This window comes from Schistocerca gregaria, chromosome 2, assembly GCF_023897955.1.
Source record: "Schistocerca gregaria isolate iqSchGreg1 chromosome 2, iqSchGreg1.2, whole genome shotgun sequence".
Lineage (NCBI taxonomy): Eukaryota > Metazoa > Arthropoda > Insecta > Orthoptera > Acrididae > Schistocerca > Schistocerca gregaria.
In genome coordinates, this window is record NC_064921.1 from 537,755,521 (window position 1) to 537,777,508 (window position 21,988).

The 21,988-nt window shown below is 38.7% G+C and overlaps 1 protein-coding gene across 12 annotated transcripts in view; it reads right to left on the bottom strand.

Annotated features, from left to right (window-relative positions):
• Nucleotides 1–21,988, bottom strand: part of LOC126330835 (zinc finger protein 710-like) — a 112,932-nt gene that overhangs the window by 45,465 nt on the left and 45,479 nt on the right. For all 12 annotated transcript variants that reach the window (XM_049996431.1, XM_049996430.1, XM_049996426.1 and 9 more), the window contains 2 exons: nt 13,377–13,472; nt 8,438–8,556 (listed from right to left, as the gene is read on the bottom strand). In XM_049996431.1, the coding sequence (XP_049852388.1) occupies nt 8,438–8,556; nt 13,377–13,472 (215 nt within the window). The remainder of the gene's footprint in view (nt 1–8,437; nt 8,557–13,376; nt 13,473–21,988) is intronic.

Consider the following 21,988-nt stretch of genomic DNA (forward strand, 5'->3'; position numbering starts at 1 on the left):
CAATTTTTAACCTCAAAACAAATTTCAGTACTACCACAGCCACCTTATTCACCAGATATCACTCCATGTAACTTTTTTCTATTTCCAAGAGTCAAAATGGCGGTCAAGGGACACCAATTCCAAACAACACAAGATGTCCAAAAAGCTGTGACGAGGGTCTTGGAGGATATTACAGAAAATGAGTTCCATAAATGTTACCATCAATGGCACAAGCGCTGGAAAAAGTGTGTGCAATCAAAAGGGAACTACTTTGAAGGAGACAACACTAAACTTGACTAAAACGGTAAGCAACCTCTTCCCCCCCCCCCCCCCCATAAGTCTCATTACTTTATTGCCCCACCTCGTAAGAACATGCACTGCACTCCGCTTATGTGACAAAGTGGTGTGATTTCACAAGCTCCTTCTCTGTCATTCTTTGGTGACAGCTCATGGACCAGATAAGTGTACAGTGACATCTGTATGTTATAAGAACCTCCTTATGTAACATGTGATTGCAGCTTTGCAAGAATGTAACTGTGTCCACAACACTGTTTTCATGAAAGATGGGTTGAGACCACATCTTGCTTCCCAAGCAAAATATTTGCTTCGAGAAACCTTGTGTAATGACCTCATCATCTCTAGGCAATTTCAAGATGTCTGGTCTTCCAGACAGCTCAGCCTAAATCGGCTTGTCTTCTGGTTGCTGATAATCTGCAAGATCATCTCTGTCAGGCTCGAACTCTACCTGACATAAAGCATAGCATATGACAACATATCACTCTCATTACACTGGACATGCTGCATGCAACTGTTGACCATTACGTATTAGTGATGCAGCATGTTGGTGAGTCGGGAGACCACACTAGACAAATGTTGTAACTTGTAGCAATATTCCTAACAAACATGCCAGAGCCTCTGTTATTACTTGTTTGATCATTCCTCCATTTTTCCTGCATTCACACTACATTCTGACTGCTTACAGCACCATATTTTCACCTGGTGGCACAAAGTGGAACTATTATTTTTTCAGAATACTCTGTGAGCACACTGATTAATGAACATATCTACAATGTTTCAGTGTCTTGTGATGTATGCAGCCTGCACTGCAGCATTCACAACATAAGTTTAATTATAACCACCTGGTACAACATCACAGATTAATGATTCCGCACCTGATGAGCCACACATTTTACAGGAAAAACTTTATTTGTGTGCATCTTTTTTTTTTTTTTTTTTTTTTTTTCCCGCCCAACTACAATGGTCATTATCGCCCTGACTAATTTAGGAATGTACCGCAAGGCACAAGATTAAAACAGCAACTAAAAGGGACAACACTATAAAAGACGTATTAACAGGCATAGGATTAAAAAAACTACAGCATAATCAAACGTCCTTAGACAGGTGTGTCAAGTTGATAAAACGGAGAACGCGAGCAGCAGCTCCTGGGTCATCCACTAAAATGGCATCCAGAGTACATGGCAGGCCAAGATCAAGACGCAGCGCAGTAAAATCTGGACAGAACGTTAAAATGTGGCGGACCGTCAGCAATTGCCCACATGGACAGAACAGCGCCGGTGCTGCCGTCAGCAGATGGCGATGGCTGAACTGGCAGTGTCCAATTCGTAGCCGGGCCAAAACGACCTCCTCCCGTCGAGAAGGATGTGAGGAGGACGTCCAAGCTGCAGGAAGAGGTTTCAAGGCCCGAAGCTTGTTGTCCGTAAGTGCAGCCCAATCGGCATGCCACAGCGATAAAATGCGCCGACAAATGACCGTGCTACAATCTGATGAAGGGACACAACAAGAAGCCGTCCGAGGCTGGAGGACCGCAGCCTTGGCCGCGGCATCTGCAGCTTCGTTCCCAGGGATACCGACATGGCCAGGAACCCACATAAAGCTAACTGGAGACCCGTTGTCCACCAGCTGCTGAAGAGAGCGTTGGATCCGGTGCACGAAAGGGTGAACCAGATACGGATCACTGAGGCTCTGGATGGCGCTCAGAGAATCGGAGCAGATGACATAAGCAGAATGTCGGTGGCGGCAGACGTAAAGAACAGCCTGGTAGAGGGCAAAGAGCTCAGCTGTGAAGACCGAACAATGGCCATGTAGCCGGTATTTGAAACTTGGTGCCCCGACAATAAAAGAACACCCGACCCCGTCATTGGTCTTAGAGCCATCTGTATAAATGAAGGTCATATTAATGAACTCCGAACGAAGTTCGACAAAACGGTAGTGGTATACCGAACCGGGGGTAACCTCCTTTGGGAGTGAGCGGAGGTCAAGGTGAACGTGAACCTGAGCCTGGAGCCAAGGCGGTGTGTGGCTCTCGCCCACTCTAAAGGTTGCAGGGAGTGAAAAATCAAGGTGCTGAAGGAGGCGACGAAAGCGAACTCCAGGGGGTAGCAGGGCAGAGACATACAACCCGTATTGACAGTCGAGAGAGTTGTCAAAAAAGGAACGATACGATGGGTGGTCGGGCATTGACCAATCCTTGCAGGTCATCACCCCGTGCTGCAGAGGATTGCTTACAATACTTAACACACTGATTACACTTTAGCCTAGTTGCAACAGTCAGGGTTTGGTGACCATAACAATCAGTCAACAAACCATAAGCAACATAAAAACTTAAATTTCTGGGGTCCAAGAGTGAGCATAGTTTTTGCACCACTTTTTACAATTTAGTACTACAAGACAGTAGGAGCACGCATTGATGGTCAGGCTCACTTATTTGCTTTGCCCTGCAGTGAGTGAAGAACAAAATGGCATAAACAGATCTCCCAACTCTCAAGTGACTTGTCAAAGCAAGTGAATAGTGGAAGGGGAGGTGAGAAAACTGTAGCTGCCTAATGTTGTTGGTTTTGCAGCAGTTGTAACAGCAATGTCTAATGTTTCTGGTGGAATTCCAATTGTTTTTCTTGTTGCTGCATTTGTTGCTGTTCCTGAAAGTCCCACTGTTTTTCTTGCTGTTGCAGTTGTTGTTACTGCTGCTGGAGTGGCAACTGGCACTGCAACAACATTAGAAATTTGGGGTCCATGCTTCCACGGAATAGTTGCACAGTGAGAAAGTTCTCATCGCCACTTTTCAGTCCTACACTGCATAGATGGAACACAGCTCATGATCACTTGCACTAGTAGTAAGGCAGGAAGTGGTGGAAAAAACAGGCAGTTATGGAGGTCGATGACCGCGGAGTTTACAAAGTGAACAGCTAACCAAAAACAATTCCAGAGCATAAGCATTGCCATCTTCAGGATATACAACAGTTCAGGGAGCAATCCAAACCACACACAAATCAAATAAGTCAAAAGTCTACTGTTCAATTGCGTGTAACTAAAGGCTTCAAAGTCTGGCAGAAGACTGACTAGCAAAGCCGGGCCACTGTATTTAGCAATATACACAAATCAGTGACCGTCTCCACATGACATGCTTGCTGCATGCTGCAGTGATGGTTCCTTGTGTGGGACCAAGCTGTGGCTATATAAGTAGTCTGAGTATCTCTGATTTGTTCTCCCTATTGACACTTGGGCTGGGCAAGGAATTCAAATCACCGTCGTATTCTAAATCCTCTGCATACAAGGCATCTATTTTCAAAACTACACAAGTCCACAAATTGCAAAATTGGAGATGCTAGTGGTTTTCCGCACTGGTTGGATGGCTGCTTCCATCCCAAGCAAGTAAGTCTGGGGCACAAAACCAGAAAGAAACACCCCAAACAGGATGTACAGTTAGTTGTTTGTCACAATTGGACATGCCCTCCAAAACAGTAGTGGGCTAGTCCACCAACACCAATAAGAAACTTTGTCACATAACCATGTGACAATAAGAGGTGTCATAGAGGCAGCTGTTTGGCTGTTTTCATATAACATCTACATCTACATCTACATCCATACTCCGCAAGCCACCCAATGGTGTGTGGTGGAGGGTACCCTGAGTACCTCTATCGGTCCTCCCTTCTATTCCAGTCTCATATTGTTCGTGGAAAGAAGGATTGTCGGTATGCTTCTGTGTGGGCTCTAATCTATCTGATTTTATCCTCATGGTCTCTTCACGATATATACGTAGGAAGGAGCAATATACTGCTTGACTCTTCGATGAAGGTATGTTCTCGAAACTTTAACAAAAGCCCGTCCCGGGCTACTGAGCGTCTCTCCTGCAGAGTCTTGCACTGGAGTTTATCTATCATCCCCGTAACACTTTCGCGATTATTAAATGATCCTGTAACGAAGCGCGCTGCTCTCTGTTGGATCTTCTCTATCTCTTCTATCAACCCTATCTGGTACGGATCCCACACTGCTGAGCAGTACTCAAGCAGTGGGCGAACAAGCATACTGTAACCTACTTCCTTTGTTTTCGGATTGCATTTCCTTAGGATTCTTCCAATGAATCTCAGTCTGGCATCTGCTTTACTGACGATCAACTTTATATGATCATTCCATTTTAAATCACTCCTAATGCGTACACCCAGATAATTTATGGAATTAACTGCTTCCAGTTGCTGACCAGCTATTTTGTAAGTAAATGATAAGGGATCTATCTTTCTATGTATTCGCAGCACATTACACTTGTCTACACTGAGATTCAATTGCCATTCCCTGCACCATGCGCCAATTCGCTGCAGATCCTCCTGCATTTCAGTACAATTTTCCATTGTTACAACCTCCCAATACACCACAGCATCATCAACCTCTTTTTTTTTTTTTTTTTTTTTTTTTTTTTTTTTTATGCAGTGTGCTGCACTCAAAAGGCTGGTTGGTGTGCTTGTGCCTCAAACAGCTATCAGTTGCACTGTTGTTTGAATTCATAATCCTATAACTGTCTTTCACATTACAGATACATGGTGAAAAAAGAATAACTTCCAAGGAAAGGGCTGGATTCCATGCAGTGTTTTATGTATCAAGTGCGAAGTCACAACAGAATGCCTTCTTTCCCAAATATTGTTCATCTTCTACCAGTCCAAAAAGGCCCAAATGTGAAATTGTTAAATACATTATGACAAATGTGCATGTTACAAGCATGTGTGTTTGTTAAGAAGCTTTTCTCAGAATACTTTCCATAACAAAGACTGGGGTGCTCGACCAAAGTAAAAAGAATGGCTCTGCCAAATGTGAAAGAAATGAGAGGGGGAGGGGGGGGGGGAGGGTCATTACCCACAATTATAAGCACTGCAAATAGCAAATGTTTATATAGAAGTTAAAAGGAATAGAACCACACTATTGTCAAAGTAAATCTGAATACATGTACCAAAACTCTGTGGTGCATGTTCAATACTCCAGTGACTCTAGAACTACAAGCCAAGGAAAATTACTTTCAAAAGGTTTTCATCACAAAATTTAATATTGTCTTCAGATACCCAGCAACAGATTCTTGCTCAAAATATATTCAGCTTACCACTAATATAGAAAATGAGAAAGCTATTGCAAGAGAGAAATCTGTTTACAGAGAAGAGAATCCATCAACTCCAGTATCATGCATTCTATGCACTTCTTCAGGAGGAGAAGGATGACATTATCACATCATTTGACTGAAAAAAAAGGTGTTACCTACACTTACAGATCAGACAGCAAATTATTTCAATCAACTATTCAATTTCACAATTGATATTATCAGTTCAAATGGTGCTACACCTAAATCTGAAGTATCTTTGCATACTTGGACAAAGAAGCAATGTCCTAAAACGTCTAATAAAATGATGTCTTCTATTTACAATGAACTGCAAACACACAGTCTGAGAGGGGTAAATTTAATGACATCTCACTGATGGTCGCAATAAAAATTTAACCTTGGTAACAATGTTGTCAAAATGGCTTTGCACTGTTCCTCTTAAGGGTACTGTGATTTCCTTTCCTGTAAATGCCCACTCATTCTCTTCTCCTGACAAGAGTTTTTGGACAAACAAAGAAGGAACTGCAAGAGAATGGATACCATTCTTCAACCACCTGATTACCGTAATGCATGTGTTCTCCAACCATAGAACTGTGAAGATTATAGGGCATGATTGGAATTGATTGGAAAGCTGAAAGAAAAGACTGTTATAAAACCAATGCAGAGGATAAGGGAAAACAATATCCACATTAGGGGGAAGCAGTTATACAGAAGTAATGCAAGAGTGGAGCACATAATTTCAATGAAAGAGAAAAGAAGTAACATAGTAAATCATGCTGTGCTGCCCATGGGCAGAAATGAAATGAGAGAACAGACTGTGGATGTGGATAAGCTTTTGCAGAAAAAATTTGGTCAAAACTGACAAAAACTAGACACATTACATCATTTTTATAAAAATCTCATAATTAATGTTGGAGGAATTTCTCATGATGCTGATGAATCGGACTTTGGTGAAAGTAACTGCCATGAAACTGGACTCTCTATGTGATCACTATTATGGTGAGATGCTGTCTGTTCAAGAACTGTATCATTTTATATGTGCCATAATGGTTTAATTCCTCTTTTTTCTCACCAATATGTGTTTACTGTTACAGTAAACCAGTATATGAAATGTAGAAAATGCCTAAATTGAAAATCTTAGAGACAGTTCCCCATTTACAGTCCTTTACCAAGTAGGAAAGCCAGTAGTGTGGAATGGAAATCTCACATGTTATCAGTTCTAGACCATTTTCAAGCTTTTTATAACTTCAGATTGAATAGACATGTCCAGCTTTGAAAATAGAAGCCTCGTATATACTCTTTGAGGCACCATACACTGCATGGTATAGGGTATCATGTACCTTTGTTAGCCATTCCCTTTCCTGTTACACTTACAAATGGTTCAATGGGAAAACATAAGGGTGACTGGGTTGGGAATAATTTAGTGTATTAATACATGCAAATACTAGGCCTAAGAAAAGAGTGAAAATTAGTGTAATTGCCTGGCCTTTATAGTCTACCTATGAATCACACATTTATTCATCTATATGTGAATGATTAGCACTCTTTAGTTTTTGTTACACTTTAATATTGTATCACTGCATGATTTTACTTATCTGGGGAAGGGTGTCTGTGTGCTGTATGTATCTGCTCTGAAAAATGAGTATACAAAAATTGAGTTATAATGTTCAAGTCCTTGTTTATGTGTCTACAAACATCCCAATGCTTCCTCTGTGTAATGACTGGTTGTATTTTCTCATACAACTGTTCATTAGTTTCATGTTCTTACTATCTTTATATTTTTAATGTATATATTTTTCCTTCTTTGGTTTTCCCTTACTCTCCTAGATCCTATCCTATTCCCCTTGAAACCTACTACTACATGATCGTTAGGATACATGTGACATGAAGTGTCGACCTCGGATGTTAGGTTGCCACTTTTACAGGCTTAAATAAATTTTGTTACAATATCATTTGATTTATCTGGTCATTATAGAACTCTGTTTATTATACTGACCCAAATTCTGTCATTAATTTCATTTTGACTTAAGCAAACATATCTAAACCTGTGCACTGGTTTGAATGTTATTAATCACGTGAACATTTTAAATCACAAACTATTCTCATTTTTCATTTCCACAGTAGCTTTCAGAAGATGTGAAACTAACTTCTCATCAGTATCTATGGAATTAATGCATGTAGATGTTAGGAACATTTTCCAACTAATGATCTTCATGATATAAGCTACTTTATAAAAAGCATTGTTATTCAACATATTTTAAGATTTTCAATACTAAAAGCAAAAAGCCATGTAAAACTTCATGTTGCAATGTAAGAAGAGCGAACTAACATATAATTCTGTTATGTCAGTGTGTATTCCCCAGCATGTTTTTGATTGTAATCCATAAATTTTCTGTTATAACAGTGGGTATCGTAACCAGTAATTGTTAAAATAATATAAAAGGAGTGACCAATTAACCATCAGGGTCTCAGTTTTCCATGAGTGTTTGTGAGATAGTTTTGTTACAATTTTTGTAACTATATTATGTAGTAACATGTAATTCTGCAAGAGAAACATTGTGTCAACCTGAATTTCTTGAAACCTGTCTTGATATTAACAAATCATGAGCTACACTGTCAACAACTCAGCAAGTTACAGCAAATTTTGGTGGAGCAGATACTCAAAAATTCTTCTGCAGCCACTACAGTATCAGAGATTGGCAAGAAACAAAGATGTGTATTTGCAATTAATTGTTACACCCTGTAACATTTCACTTTCTTTATTCGTTTTCATAGAAGTTGTTTTTTATGTCACTCATCTTTCTCTTTCCCCTGGAAAAAATTTCCCTCTTTAAAGCCTTCACTCAGCATAGTACCTAAGACACTATTTAGCTGCAGAAGAATATGGTTCCTAGATGCATGTTTTCAATATTTGGGGAACAAATTTATCTCATTAACTCCACTGTAAAGTGAGATGCAACACACATTTCTTTTTAAATCTATGATTTTTAAAATCTTGATCTACCATATTCCAGGCAATATGACAGCTTTCCTTATGCTCATTATTAAAGTGGCATGGTTTCACACACCACAGATACTAACCTATAATCTTTCCAGTGCATGTCCCACTCATCTGGCCCAGAATTTAGTTCCAGATCTTCACTGCCTGTCTTTGTGTTCTCCATGGCTTCTGCAGTCTGGCGCCAGAAAGCCAGTATGCACTAAAGAAAACAAATGCAAATGTACTAGTTCAGAAACAAAGGAAACAATTCAGTACTCTGCCAACAAAGATAAAAACCACAAATTTACGAGATTTTTGTAGATCACAGTATACTAGCAAAACATATCACATGGTGTAATACTAACACCTTTTTACAATGAAAAATCCTAGAGTCATCACTGGATTTCACGAGATACAGAGACAAAAGCTATCTTCTTTCTGGGATTTAATGACATCCTGAAGTGATGCAAAGTCACAGGAAAGAGAGTGTTGAAATAAAGATGACATTATGTAATAATTCGGTATTAAAGGAGGGGAAAAACATTGAAAAATTTAGCATAAGCAATAGAACAAAAGATTTGACTAAATATAAACACTTCCTGCATTTTCTGCTGATGAAAAACAAAATAAATTACAGGTAAATGTGAAACATCACAATTATACTTAGCCAAGAGGAAAAGAAGGCCCTGAAACAGAGATAACACAGAAGTCTGAAAAGTGTAAAAAGGAACAATGGAATGAAGATTGGGTAGGGGATCAGTGAATTTGAGAGTAAAACTAAACCAAGAAAGTTAGGTGACTGATCTCATTGATTGAGTTTATATTTGCTTAATAAAATATGCCTATGAATATTTTCAGAACAGATCACACAGCTGGAAGCAGTATTCTCAAATAAAATATTCTCATACTCACAAATACTTTCCACTATGGCATAGAGAAAGACAGTTACAACTTAAACTTCGAAAGAGTAACAGAGATGAACAAAGAAGTCTTACTTTCCTATGGTTCTTATTACTGAAACTGGTATCATAAACTGCCTATAATGAGAGCAAAGAGAAATTTACCAAAGACAAAACAGAGCAAGTAGTTTTAGAGAAACTGTTTAAAAAGGTTTTACACAAAAAATTATGGTAAAATAGTATAAAATTGGAAGTAACTAAATATGGGCAAGCTTGTCTAACAATATACACACATCAAAAAAAGTTTTGCATCACCTCGGTTCCAAGAGTTCTGGAACCCGTACAGAAAGTTGGAATAGAGAGCAACATAAAAATTATTTCTGCACTTTTTATTGCCTACGCATGTTGTACCACTATACGGCGAGACCTTCAGAGGTGGTAGTCCAGAGTGCTGTACACACCTTCCTGGCACAAAGTAACAACACAGAGACGATCAAACCATGTTATTGACTATCTAGACATGGTTGAACTACAGACAACACAAGCCGTGTACCTCCTTCCTGGTGGAATGACTGGAAATGATCAGCTGTCGGACCCCCTCCGTCTAATAGTTGCTGCTCATGCATGGTTGTTTACATCTTTTGACGGGTTTAGTGACATCTCTGAACAGTCAAAGGGACTGTCTCTGTGATACAATATCCACAGTCAATGTCTATCTTCAGGAGTTCTGGGAACCGGGGTTATGCAAAACTTTTTTTGATGTGTGTATATGAGATGTTGATTTTCTTCTACAGAAAAGAACCTACCCTTGACACTTCCACCACGTCTATAGCACTCACTATAGAGATAATACTAAACTTCTGACAAATTGTTTAAAATTCTATGCCCAAACATCAGAATATATGGAGTTAAATATTTACAATAAAATAAAAGGTAATAATAGACTTAACATGAAACTTGGTGTAGTGAAATGATTGCTCTTTATGCTTATAGTGAAAAAGTGCTATTATCTATTGAAGAACTCACTGAGGAAATAACATATTTTATTTCTTTGGGTAGAGAAACTATTATAAGTATCTGTGCAGCTCTATCTCGGAAATGTGTATAAAATGTTGTAAACTATTGTATTTATCCTAAAATGTTCTTGTTGTAAAACTTAACATGTCTCCTACATGTTAAACCAAATGATTTGAAAAAGATGAATAACTCACATTTAACATTTGATAACAATTTATGAACATCAAAGTACAAAAACTAAGCAATAAAATAATTTGACATCGAGTGCCAATTGCACACACAGAATAACATTTCTATCTTTTATAGAAAAAAAAAGAAAATAGTGTATGATTCTTGTGACATAAGCAAAACAGGAATTCATGTTTTCTTCTACTGATTGTGGTGTGTACAGATAACTAATAAGCTCTGTCCTTCACATATACAGTGTGACCATAAGCTTGTGGATATCCCACTGGACAAGCTCTGTGTCACTGCAGGATATGCACCCAAAGATGAAATGTTATCTGTTGAAATGGAGTGAGTTAAGGATGGCTTGATTGTAGATTATCACTAATTTGAGCACTGCAGCAGAGAGATCTGTTGTTGGCAATATTGTTCTGATGTGTAAATATTAGAGAATCAGTAAACACAATTGTGGCAGCCATAAAAAATCACTGGCTGCAAACTCTAAAGCTTGTAGACTTAGTTTAAGGAATTCCATTGCATTTCAGAAACAATGGGTGATAGCAGAATGATCAATGTGAAATGTAGGACCTTTTCTGCTTGATTGTGCTTCTGCTGAAAAGCCACTGATCTCAAGAAAAAATGAATAGTGTTATTAGTCATTGAAAGATAGAGCAATGGAAGAAATTTTCATGAAGTACAGAGGCATAGAGCATGTCACAGCACTCAGATTGGTCTAGGAATCTGGCATATGTCCCTTCAACAGTATTTCCATGTACTCCTATGATGACAGAGAAATTCTGTAGAAATGGTCTATAGAACAAAGGTGAGTCTTCACTTCAAACATTTTCTGTATAAAATTGGCTGTAGAGCCTTGATTTGCATGAAATCATGGCTACAAATTATTCAACATTCTCCAGAAAGAATATAAACAAACTTCACCTACACTGAATTTAGAATCAGAATTTACTGAAAAGTATCAAACCTCTCTCTCTCTCTCTCTCTCTGTCTGTCTGTGTGTGTGTGTGTGTGTGTGTGTTTTTTTTTTTTTTTTTTTTTTTTTTTTTTTTTTTTTTTTTTTTTTTTTTTTTTTCCACCAGAACAGAAGGGAATTATAGTCTTTGTGAAGAAGATGGAGACAGCAATTTGAATTAGATGTCACAATTCCTTGATCTTTTTTAAACAATAATTTCAGAGTTCATTAGAGAGAAATTAAGATAGTTTGTGGAGTGAAGCTGCAAAAGAAATTCAAGTAGGTAGGCCTACAATTACTGAAATAGTTAACATATTTCTCAACAGAGCACTGAAATTGTCAATCTGGGCTTAGATTACAGGATGCAATAGCAATAAAACTGATGATTCCTCTAGCAATGGAGCAGTTGTTTGTGCATTCATTTTGTATGTGCCTATGAACTGCTAAATTTTAAATAATGCCTATACCAGTTTCTTTGGCGCTTCAGTGCATGCATGGATCATGCGGCATGGACTCAACTCATGTCTGAACTAGTGCTGGAGAGAATTGACACCAGGAATCCTGCATGGCAGTTCATAAATCTGTAACAGTTTGAGGGGGCGGAGATCTCTTTTGAACAACATGTTGCAAGGCAGCCCAGATATGCTCAATAGTGTTCATGTCTGGGAAGTTTGGTGGCCAGCGAAAGTGTATAAACTCAGACGAGTGCTTCTGGAGCCAATGTGTAGCAAATCTGGATGTGTGAGGTGTCACATTATCCTACTGGAATTGCCCAAGTCTGTCAGATTGCATAATGGACACGAATGGATGCTCACATACATGTCACCTGTCAGACATATCGTCATACAGACCATATCTAGACATATCAGGGATCCCATATCACTCCAACTGCACACACCCCACACCATTACTGAGTCTCCACCAGTTTAAACGTCCCCTGCTGACACACAGTGTCCATGGATTCATGAGGTTGTCCTCATACCCATACATGTCCATCCACTCAACACAATTTGAAATCACACTCGTCCAACCAGGCTATATGTTCCAGTCATCAACAGTCCAATGTAGGTGTTGACAGGTCCAGGTGAGGCATAAAGCTTAGTGTTGTGCAGTCATAAGGGTACACAAGTGCGCCTTCAGCTCCAAAAGCCCATATCGATGATGTTTCGTTAAATGGTTCACACATTGACACTTGCTTATGGCCCAGCACTGAAATCTACAGTAATTTGTAGAAGAGTTGCACTTTTGTCATGCTGAACAATTCTCTTCAGTGGTCATTTGTCCCTTTCTTGCAGGATCTTTCTTCAGCTACAGCAATGTCAGAGATATGATCTTTTACCATATTCTTGATATTCACAGTACGCTTGTGAAATGGTCATACAGGAAAATACCCACTACATGGCTACCTCAGAGGGGCTGTGTCCCATCTCTCTTGTGCTGACTATAACATAACATTCAAATCACTTAAATCTTGATAACCTGCCATTGTAGCAGCAGCAACCAATCTAACAACTGTGCCAGACACTTGTCTTATATAGGAATTGCCTCCCGCAGCACCATTTTCTGCCTATTTACATGTCTCAGTATTTGAATAGACATGCCTATACCAGTTTCTTTGGCGCTTCAGTGCATATATTGGTATCTACCTACTTAAAGGTGTAGTCTGACAAGGATTGAAGAGGCATTCAGTCTTGGCCCTAAAGTAGGAGATGTCGTGATGAGAAGCAGCAGTTTATTTCTGGTTAACTAGATTTAACATTGAAGTATATCATTGCTTCTCATCATCATGAGAAGCAGGCCAATATTGGGCAAAACTAGTTACTTTCCTCAAATACTTTGTGCAATCTATGAATACCATTCTGAAAGAAACTAAGAAAAACTGTTGTATTTGAGACTCTCATAAGATCATTTTCCTGTCATGGTCTGGATGTAGATAAACTTGCCTGCCTCTCAAAAGACTGGTTAACAATAAATATGTGATTAACTTACTGGATCTTCCATTTTCACATATGCAATATCTTCCACTAGTAAAAATTCTTCTACTTTTATTGGGGCTTCTTCTTCAGCAGATAGTTCTTCATTGCTCTGGAACATCAAGAACACAAAAAAAATTGAGTCAGTACTTAGTGAATGATAAAGTGCATTAACCAGTTACATTCAAATAATGAGATAAAACTGAGCACTTCACAAAATGCAAAAACATAGTATCATATGACTACAGTATGAATGAGCCACAATTATAATCAATTAACTCATACAAATACCGGCCTGAATATGTTGTGATATGAAATGGAAAAATCACATATGCTCAGTTGTGAGTAAAGCATCCGGAAAAGTTAACATTCATTGATAGGCTATTGGGATGGGCAATTAGTTTACAAAGGAGATTGCTTATAAAATATAGCTAACAAGTGATGTAAAACACATACAAAGATGGTCAACATGAACAGCCATAAATTTATTTGGCTCATGAGCGAGTGACATGGAAATGCTGAGAAACCTGAACAAGCACAATTAATCTACAAAAGCCTATCTACATTTCAAAAACCAATTTGAAGTGAAGAATCTAATCATATATTACAGCCTCCTATGCCTCTCTCTCTTTGGGACTGCAAAGATAAGCTCAGATTAATTACAGCATGACATATGCATTTAAGTAGTCATTCACTCTGCACTTCATATACGAATGGAACGGATAGAACGGAAGGAAACCACAGCACATGGGGTAATGGAAAGTTAGCTCTGCCAAGCATTTCACAGTGATTTGTAGAGTATGTATGTAATTATAAAAATGGCATTTTTCCTATCACAGGTCTCATCAAGATCACTAAACAAATACAACATAGGTATGGCAGTTTAGCAAAGAAAAGACACTAAACTGAAAGCAAATGTGAATGCAAATTTTCATATAATAATCATGATATGAGGAGAGGGGGAAAGCTAGAAAACAATACAGGCAGCAGCAGTGATGTCACATACACAAAGTTTAAGTATCATAAGTTACACTGCAACGAACTTATATCCCATACGGTTTGTAATGTCTACATCTACATTTACATCTACATCTATTCTCTGCGAACCATCTTGAATTGAAAGCCAGAGGGTACATCGTGTATTACTCATTATTAGGGGTTCTTCCCATGCCATCCACATATGGAGTGCAGGAAGAATGATTGTTTGAATGCCTTTATGCATGCAGTAATTATTCTAATCTTATCCTTACAATCCCTATGTGAGTGATACGTAGGAGATTGTTATAAGTTCCTACAGTCCTCATTTAAAGCTGGTTCTTTAAACTTTGTTAGTTGACTTTCTCAGAATAGTTTCCGTCTATCTTCAAGAGTCTGTAACTTCAGTTCCTTCAGTACCTCTGTGACACTTTCCCATGCATCAAACAAACCTGTGAGCATTCCTGTGCCCTTCTCTATATACATTCAGCATCCCCTGTTAGTCCTGTTTGGTATGGGTCCCAAACATTTGAACAATATTCTGGAACTGGTCGCATAAGTGATTTGTAAGTGATCTCCTTTGTAGACTGATTGCACCTCCCCAGTATTCTGCCAATCAACCAAAGTCTACCACCTGCTTTACCCACAACTGAGTCTACATGATCATTCCATTTCATATAATTACAAAATGTTACACTTAGTCATTTGTATGAGTTGGCCGATTTCAATTGTGACTCATTTACAGCCACAGAATATTATATTTTTTGTTTTATTTTGTGAAGTGCAAAATTTTACACTTTTGAACATTTAAAGCAAGTTGCCAATCTTTGCACCACTTTGAAATCTTATCAAAACCTGACTGAATATTTATGCAGCTGCTTTCAGACAGTATTTCATTATAGATAATTGCAACACCTGCATGAAGCCTGAAGTTTCTATTAATATTGTCTGCAAGGTCATGAATAGACAGCATAAACACAAAGGTCCCAACACACTTCCCTGGGGCACACCTGAAGTTACTTCTATGTACCACAATGACTCTCCATCCAAGATAATTTGCTGCATCCTCCCTACCAAAAAGGTCACAATCCAGTCACAAATTTCAATTGTTACCCCATATGACAATAAGTGTAGGTGTGGTAGTGATTCAAATGCTTTTCAGAAATCAAGAAATACTGCATCTACCTGCCTGCCTTGATATACAGCTTTTAGCATGGCATGTGAGAAAAGAGTCTCTGTAAGGTACACAAGAAAAAACAAATAGATAAAAGCATGAACTAAAGAGCCATCACAGCCTGAGCATACAATGCCTTTGAAAAACACTTAAGATGAAAAATGTATTTATAATGTTAGAATACCAGATTTTATGTCCCCAAAGAACCAATTCTTATGTGTTTTACAGAATATTGTAAAACTGGACTGTGACAATGCAGCTCATGAAAAAAAACTGCATGACAAAATTCAACCCAAATGCCCATCACCAATCACAGATGATATATTATCAGATCTGTCCCATAAATACACAATCTGATCTATAAATAGTGGCTGTTGTTACAAACATATGATTATGATAAAAGCACCTACCTTATAAAGCTTAAGTTTGATGTCTGACTGTGCTACGATGTTTAGTATTATTTGGCAGCAATCAACAATGAATGCTCTCTGTGAATTTGTAAACATGGAAAAACTGGTCATTATTATGTGGTACAATACTTTCATTTGAAATGTCTCAGTCCAACAAAATATAAAGATGAGCTAAATTCTAGCCTGGGGCAGTCTGTTCCTTCACCCACAACAATAAAATATTGGGTGGTAGAGAATAAGTGAGGTCGTGCGAACTGCCAAGACAAAACATTGCTGTGGTCAATCAAATGAGACGACCATGCCAGATATTGTGAAGAAAATTCACAATATGGTATTCAATAAGCATCAGCTGCAAGAGTGCAAGGTAGCAGACACTACTGTCACTTCAAAAAATGCTGTTGATCAAATACTGACTGAAAATTTGGACACGAGAAAGCAGTGTACATGATGGGTGCTGCATTTACTCGGAATTAATAAAGTCAAGTTTTCAGGATGATTAATAACCATGGATGAAACATAGGTATATCACTTCACACCAGAGACAAAGGAACAATCAAAACAGTGAACTGAAAAGGATAATCAGCTCCATGGAAAGCGAAGACAGTTCCATTGCTAGGCAATACCATGGCATCAGCTTTTTGGAATGTGCATCTGATAATTTATGCTGATTATCTTCAACAAGGAAAAGCAGTCAATGATGAGTATCGCATCTTAATAATGAAATCAAGAAAAAGAGGCCACATTTATCAAAAAAGAAATTTTTGTCATGACAACAATGCACCAGTTCACATGTCCATTGTCACTATGATCAAAATCAATGAGTTAGGGTTTGAACTGCTTCTTCATGCACCCTGTTCACCAGATTTACACCCCTCTGATTATTTTCTGTTTCTGAACTTGAATAAAAGGATTGATAATAAAAGATATGGCAAAAATGAAGAGATGACATCTGCAGTTGATGGCTATTTTGTGGAGCTAAAAAATTCTCACTATAAACAGTGTATTGAAACTACTGAACATTACTGGGAAAAATGTTTTGATGAAAGGTTGATGTAGAGAAACAAAGGTCTTTTTCTGCAAAATTTTGGTATTTTCTTTGTTAGGTCAGGTACTTCTGAGTCAGGCCTCGTACATATTTCACAGAGTTATCAGAAACTACATAAAAATGTATATACTGAAACATTAATTAATTCACTGTTCAAAATAAGAATGAAGAACAAATGCAAGAAGTGCCACTAATTTCCCAGAAGAGTATTCTGATACAACTTTCATGAGTGTGAAAAGAACCAATTCGCCTTACATATTAACAAAAGATTGGCTGGATATAGAAGCTGTCTTTGACGGCTTAACGGTCCATTTGGAAACCATTCAGCACTGCTAATCTCTACTACCTAAGTTCAAAAATCAGATAATATTCTCTATGTTTCAGATCTACAGAACCATTTGTCTGGAAGTTTAAAATTTCCCAATACAAAAATATTACCTTCCTTGAGCAATTACCAGCAAAATTATCTGAGGACTCTTCAGTGCAATGACATGATGTACAAAACCTGACAAACACATTGCTCAGCAGAGATGATTTCAAGAATGAAATGAAGAACCTAAATCGTGCAAGACATGTTTTTCACGAAACTAAAAGTCTTCCTTGGGCTGAAAATATTTTGCATGTGGTGGTGAGATGAAGAATGCACTTAACAACTAGTATAATGGACTGACAATAGCTGACTGTGACATGGAAGTTCTAATCTCGAGGATGGGTACGACAAATGCTTAAGTAATGGAGATGATTATGAAGAAAAGTAAAGTAACCTTCAGTACAGTCAACTTGTTTCATTTTGCAGATGGCAACTATACTATAAACAAGGCAAATGAAAGAATTTTCTGGTTCAGTTCAAAAGGAGGGAAGATTAGTTAGTTAGAGCACAAGCTACTGTATGACAAGGACAGAGAATGAAACTAACCTTTGTTAAAGGAACCATTCCATCACTCATTTTATTTGACATAAGGAAGCTACAGAAAACTTAACTGTTGTTGGTCTGCTGGGAATTTGAATCATACATATCCAATGTTTTAACCACTGACAACTTCATTCAGTAGATTTCAAGATTTTATCATGGTTGAGCTAATTGGAGATGGAACACTAGCCCAGTTGAACAATTATTGGAAACAGACATGGATGGGACCTTGTTAAAGGACCACCATCTTTGTGAATTACTGGTCAAGTATGGATAATGAGCCTTCTTGATTGCACTGGCATGACATAAAAAGCTTTCCCAAATATGCATCCTTAAGTCCCGATATGTAGCATAATAAAGTACATGCAGTTAGGTGACAACACCACATGTCATTAGGACTGAAAGTATAATGTTCACTGGTGAATACCAGCCTTTCTTCCATTTCATTCATGTATATATTTAACAACTCTGGATCCAACCAAAACTTGGCCACATCACTAATTGTGAGGGAAACACTGACCAAACACAATGTGCAACGCTCCTCCAACCACCCTAAAAGTCCAGATTTGGTTCCCGTCAACTTCTTTTTGTTATCTCAGATCAAAAATAAGTCTGAAAGGATATCATCTCTGGACAGTTTAAGCAATCCATTGGGTTGCTTTGACTGGGTGCCTGAATAGCCTTTGAGATTGCTGACTAAAAAAAATAAATGCTTATGAAGACTGGGAATAGTGCTGCCAGAGGAGTATTGATGAAGAAGCCTGATGTTTTGAAAAATTTTATCTTACTCTGTACAAATTTTTGATAAAATTATTTTTATAATTTCAGTCTAAGTACTTACTGGACAAACCTTGTATACCAAGAGTGGTTGCACAGTAGTTAAGATAAAAGACATATATCTATGACAACTGAATTTCAAATCTCCAATCCATTCACACTCATTAAAGTTATCGATGGTGAATGCTGAATGGCTTCCTTCAAAATGGTCTATATCAGTTATATCAGTTCCCCTCTTTCACCCTCTTTGTTAACTAATCTAGTACTGCACTCCTTATGACCTAATCAGCAAGATATTAAAACTTTGTCCCCCCTCCTAGTTTCTAAAAACAAATTAAAAAGATGAAAGGTACATTTGTCTTGAAGGGAAACATGAAGAACTTATAAAAATGGATAAAATTAACCAAACATAAAACCTTTATTAGACTAAAGCCTTTAATTGCCAGTCCTTAAATAAATAAAAACTTTATTGAAAGGTTATATGGAGTGTAGCACTAACAGAAATTCAAATGTATCATAGGAAATAGAGAAAGCTGAAAGCAACTGAAACAATGACCAAGTTAAAGGGATGGGTAGAACACTAACAGAAAATCAAATGTATAGTAGGAAAAGGAGAAAGCTGAAAGCAACTGAAATAATGACAAGGTTAAATGGATAGGTAGAGCACTAACAGAACCACTGTCAGAAAATGGTTAAGCTTTATCACAGCACCTCTCAGACAGCAAAGTTCAGGACAGATGACTCAGATAACTGAAAAAGCTATCCCTAATATATATTCAGGAAACCCATGCAGGCAAGAGCAACAAACATCTGATGATTAAAAATAATGAAACTTCCAACAACTAAAAATTATAAAAAGTAGTCTCCTTGTCGACAATTTTTTGTTACTGTTTCTCTGATACATTGAGATCATAAGAAATGTAGCACAAGCTCACATTGTTTTAAGGATGGGGGAGGAAATCAGCCATACTCTTTCAAAGGAATCTCAACATTTGCCTGGTGCAATTTACAGAAATTACAGACAACCTAAACCAGGATGGCCAGATGTGGACGTGCGTCCAGTGTGTCTAAGGATTGCTGGCTTACCTGCAAGAAACTGAATGTAAACAAACATGTATACTCCAAATTATATTTTGTATTATAATAAAGGAACTTCAGTCTCATGAAAACTTATAACTTGATATTATCATTTCTTTTTTAATCTCACAGAGATAAAATTATAGTTTCATCATATACATTTTAAAATATACTGATAGAAGTGATGGACCTTCACATAATGGCATTTTGTATAGAAAAAACTGAATTTTTTATCAGCCAAGAGATTCATTTATCCACATGTTAAGCAACATTAGCAGATAATCACACAATACACAGTATGTTATCAAAAGTACATGAGTTTGACAAAAATATGGAAACACCAGAAGAAATGTATGCTTAAATATAAATGCAGATGCTGGCCAAGTTCACAGGTTGTGCTGTTGTATTTGGCCATGAATGGTGTCTTGCAATGTCTTCAATATGTTGCAAGTGTAAGTTGTATTCAGAACAATGTTCTGTGTAGCTGTGAAAGTATTAAACAAAATAAGAGAAAGGCAACCACTCACCTATAGCAAATCATTGCATGTGTTGCAGCCACATGTAGTAAGCATTGCTTCACACAGTGGAGAATGGTAAAACAGAGGCATGAGGCATTGCGAAATAGGCACACACAGATACTCTTGCTGACAGCAGCAGTCTACCAACAGGCTGACCCAAGGACGCACACAGACCGAGCGCCGAACGAAACCTAGAGAGTGCTGAGTATGGGGAAGTGAGGCCAGCATGCTAAGTTACGCTGCAATATACTGCAGAAGTAATAACAAAAAGCTACCACCGAGGGTAAAAAATGTCCTCCGGCCAGATATAAATAGTGGACAGGCACCAACAGACAGAAGCCATTAGAAAGCAGTTCGGATCTGACGGTGGACTTGGTCTGTGTCCGAAAGTGGGTGACGATTCCAGAAGTCAGTTCCAGCTCACAGGAGTCATCCGTTCGCCACCAGATGTCAACTTCAGCTCTAGAGGTCGGCCCGAGTTTGGTCGGCACCATGGCTGACTGACTACAGCGAGAACTTCCAGCAGGACTGGCCACAGCACGGTTTTAGTCACAGGTGTCGCCGGGGCCTGACGCCCAGACTTCACAGCAACCCGGCCCCATGGCATGTGGTCCGTCCATGACGGAACCTCATGGACATCGCAACTGACGGCTTCCCAGCTGCCCGTGCAGCAGGCGTTGGCAGCCGACCTCTTGCGACGAGTTAATCTCAACCACAGGGCATCCTGGCTTCAGCAGAGCACTGGTGGCCTGAGGCTCCTGAGTGCGATCAGCGGCGTATGTTGCGCGCATTGTCGGAGAATCTATACAGCAGCAGCCAGACAGAGGTATCCTCAGGGCTGGGCAGTGACAACGAAGGTGAAATTGTAAAGAAAGTTCAATAAATAATTGTAAAACTCCATGCCATCTCAGTCCTTGGTGCAGCCACTGTGTCTGCTGCTAACAAGTGGTGCAGAAGCAGTAACAAGTGGTGTCAGGCGCACCCACGCCACGACTTTGACTAGCACCGTGTGCAGCAACCGAGAAACACCGAATAGGGTGAGTCCAGCAACTGCATTCTCTCTATTTTTTCTGTGTAGCTAGACATGTCAAGGGCAGCATTAAGGGATGTGAGAGTGTCATTTGAAAGGCCTAGCAGCCCTGTAGACTTATTGCAGTTTCGTGGGAGTGATAGTCACGTTAACTTAGTACCATCTAAATGTGTAGCGTGTGGATTAACAGGTCACATCGCTCCTTGCGATAAATTTGTACCAAGCACTTGTGATGTGTGTGGCTTCTATGGTCATGTAACGGGGCAATGTGGTAAGACTAGATGGCTTGCCAGTAGACATGCAAGGAATTAACTTGCTTCTGGGTAATACAACTTTATTTTTGTGAGGTGAGGTATACCACATGGAAAATGCCAGAGACACGTGCCATCGGGACAAGTGACACCATAGTCGCATTGACAGAGCAAGTTAAGAAAATGATTGAAGAAAATAGGTTGCGAAAGCAGAACATGCAGAGGATGGAGAAACAATTGCAAAATCCTCAATCAGGCTCGCGAAGCGATAGTGTAGAATGCAAGGGTACTGTCTTTTCCGGTGTGGCAGATTGTTCAGCGGCTAATTTGATACCTTCCTTCTCGGGTAAAACATCAGAGGATGTGAATGTTTTCATTGGTGACGTACGTAGTACGGCTAGACTGTGTGGCTGGTCGGATGAAATGTGTTTGCAAATGGCGAGGTTACGGTTAGTAGGTGA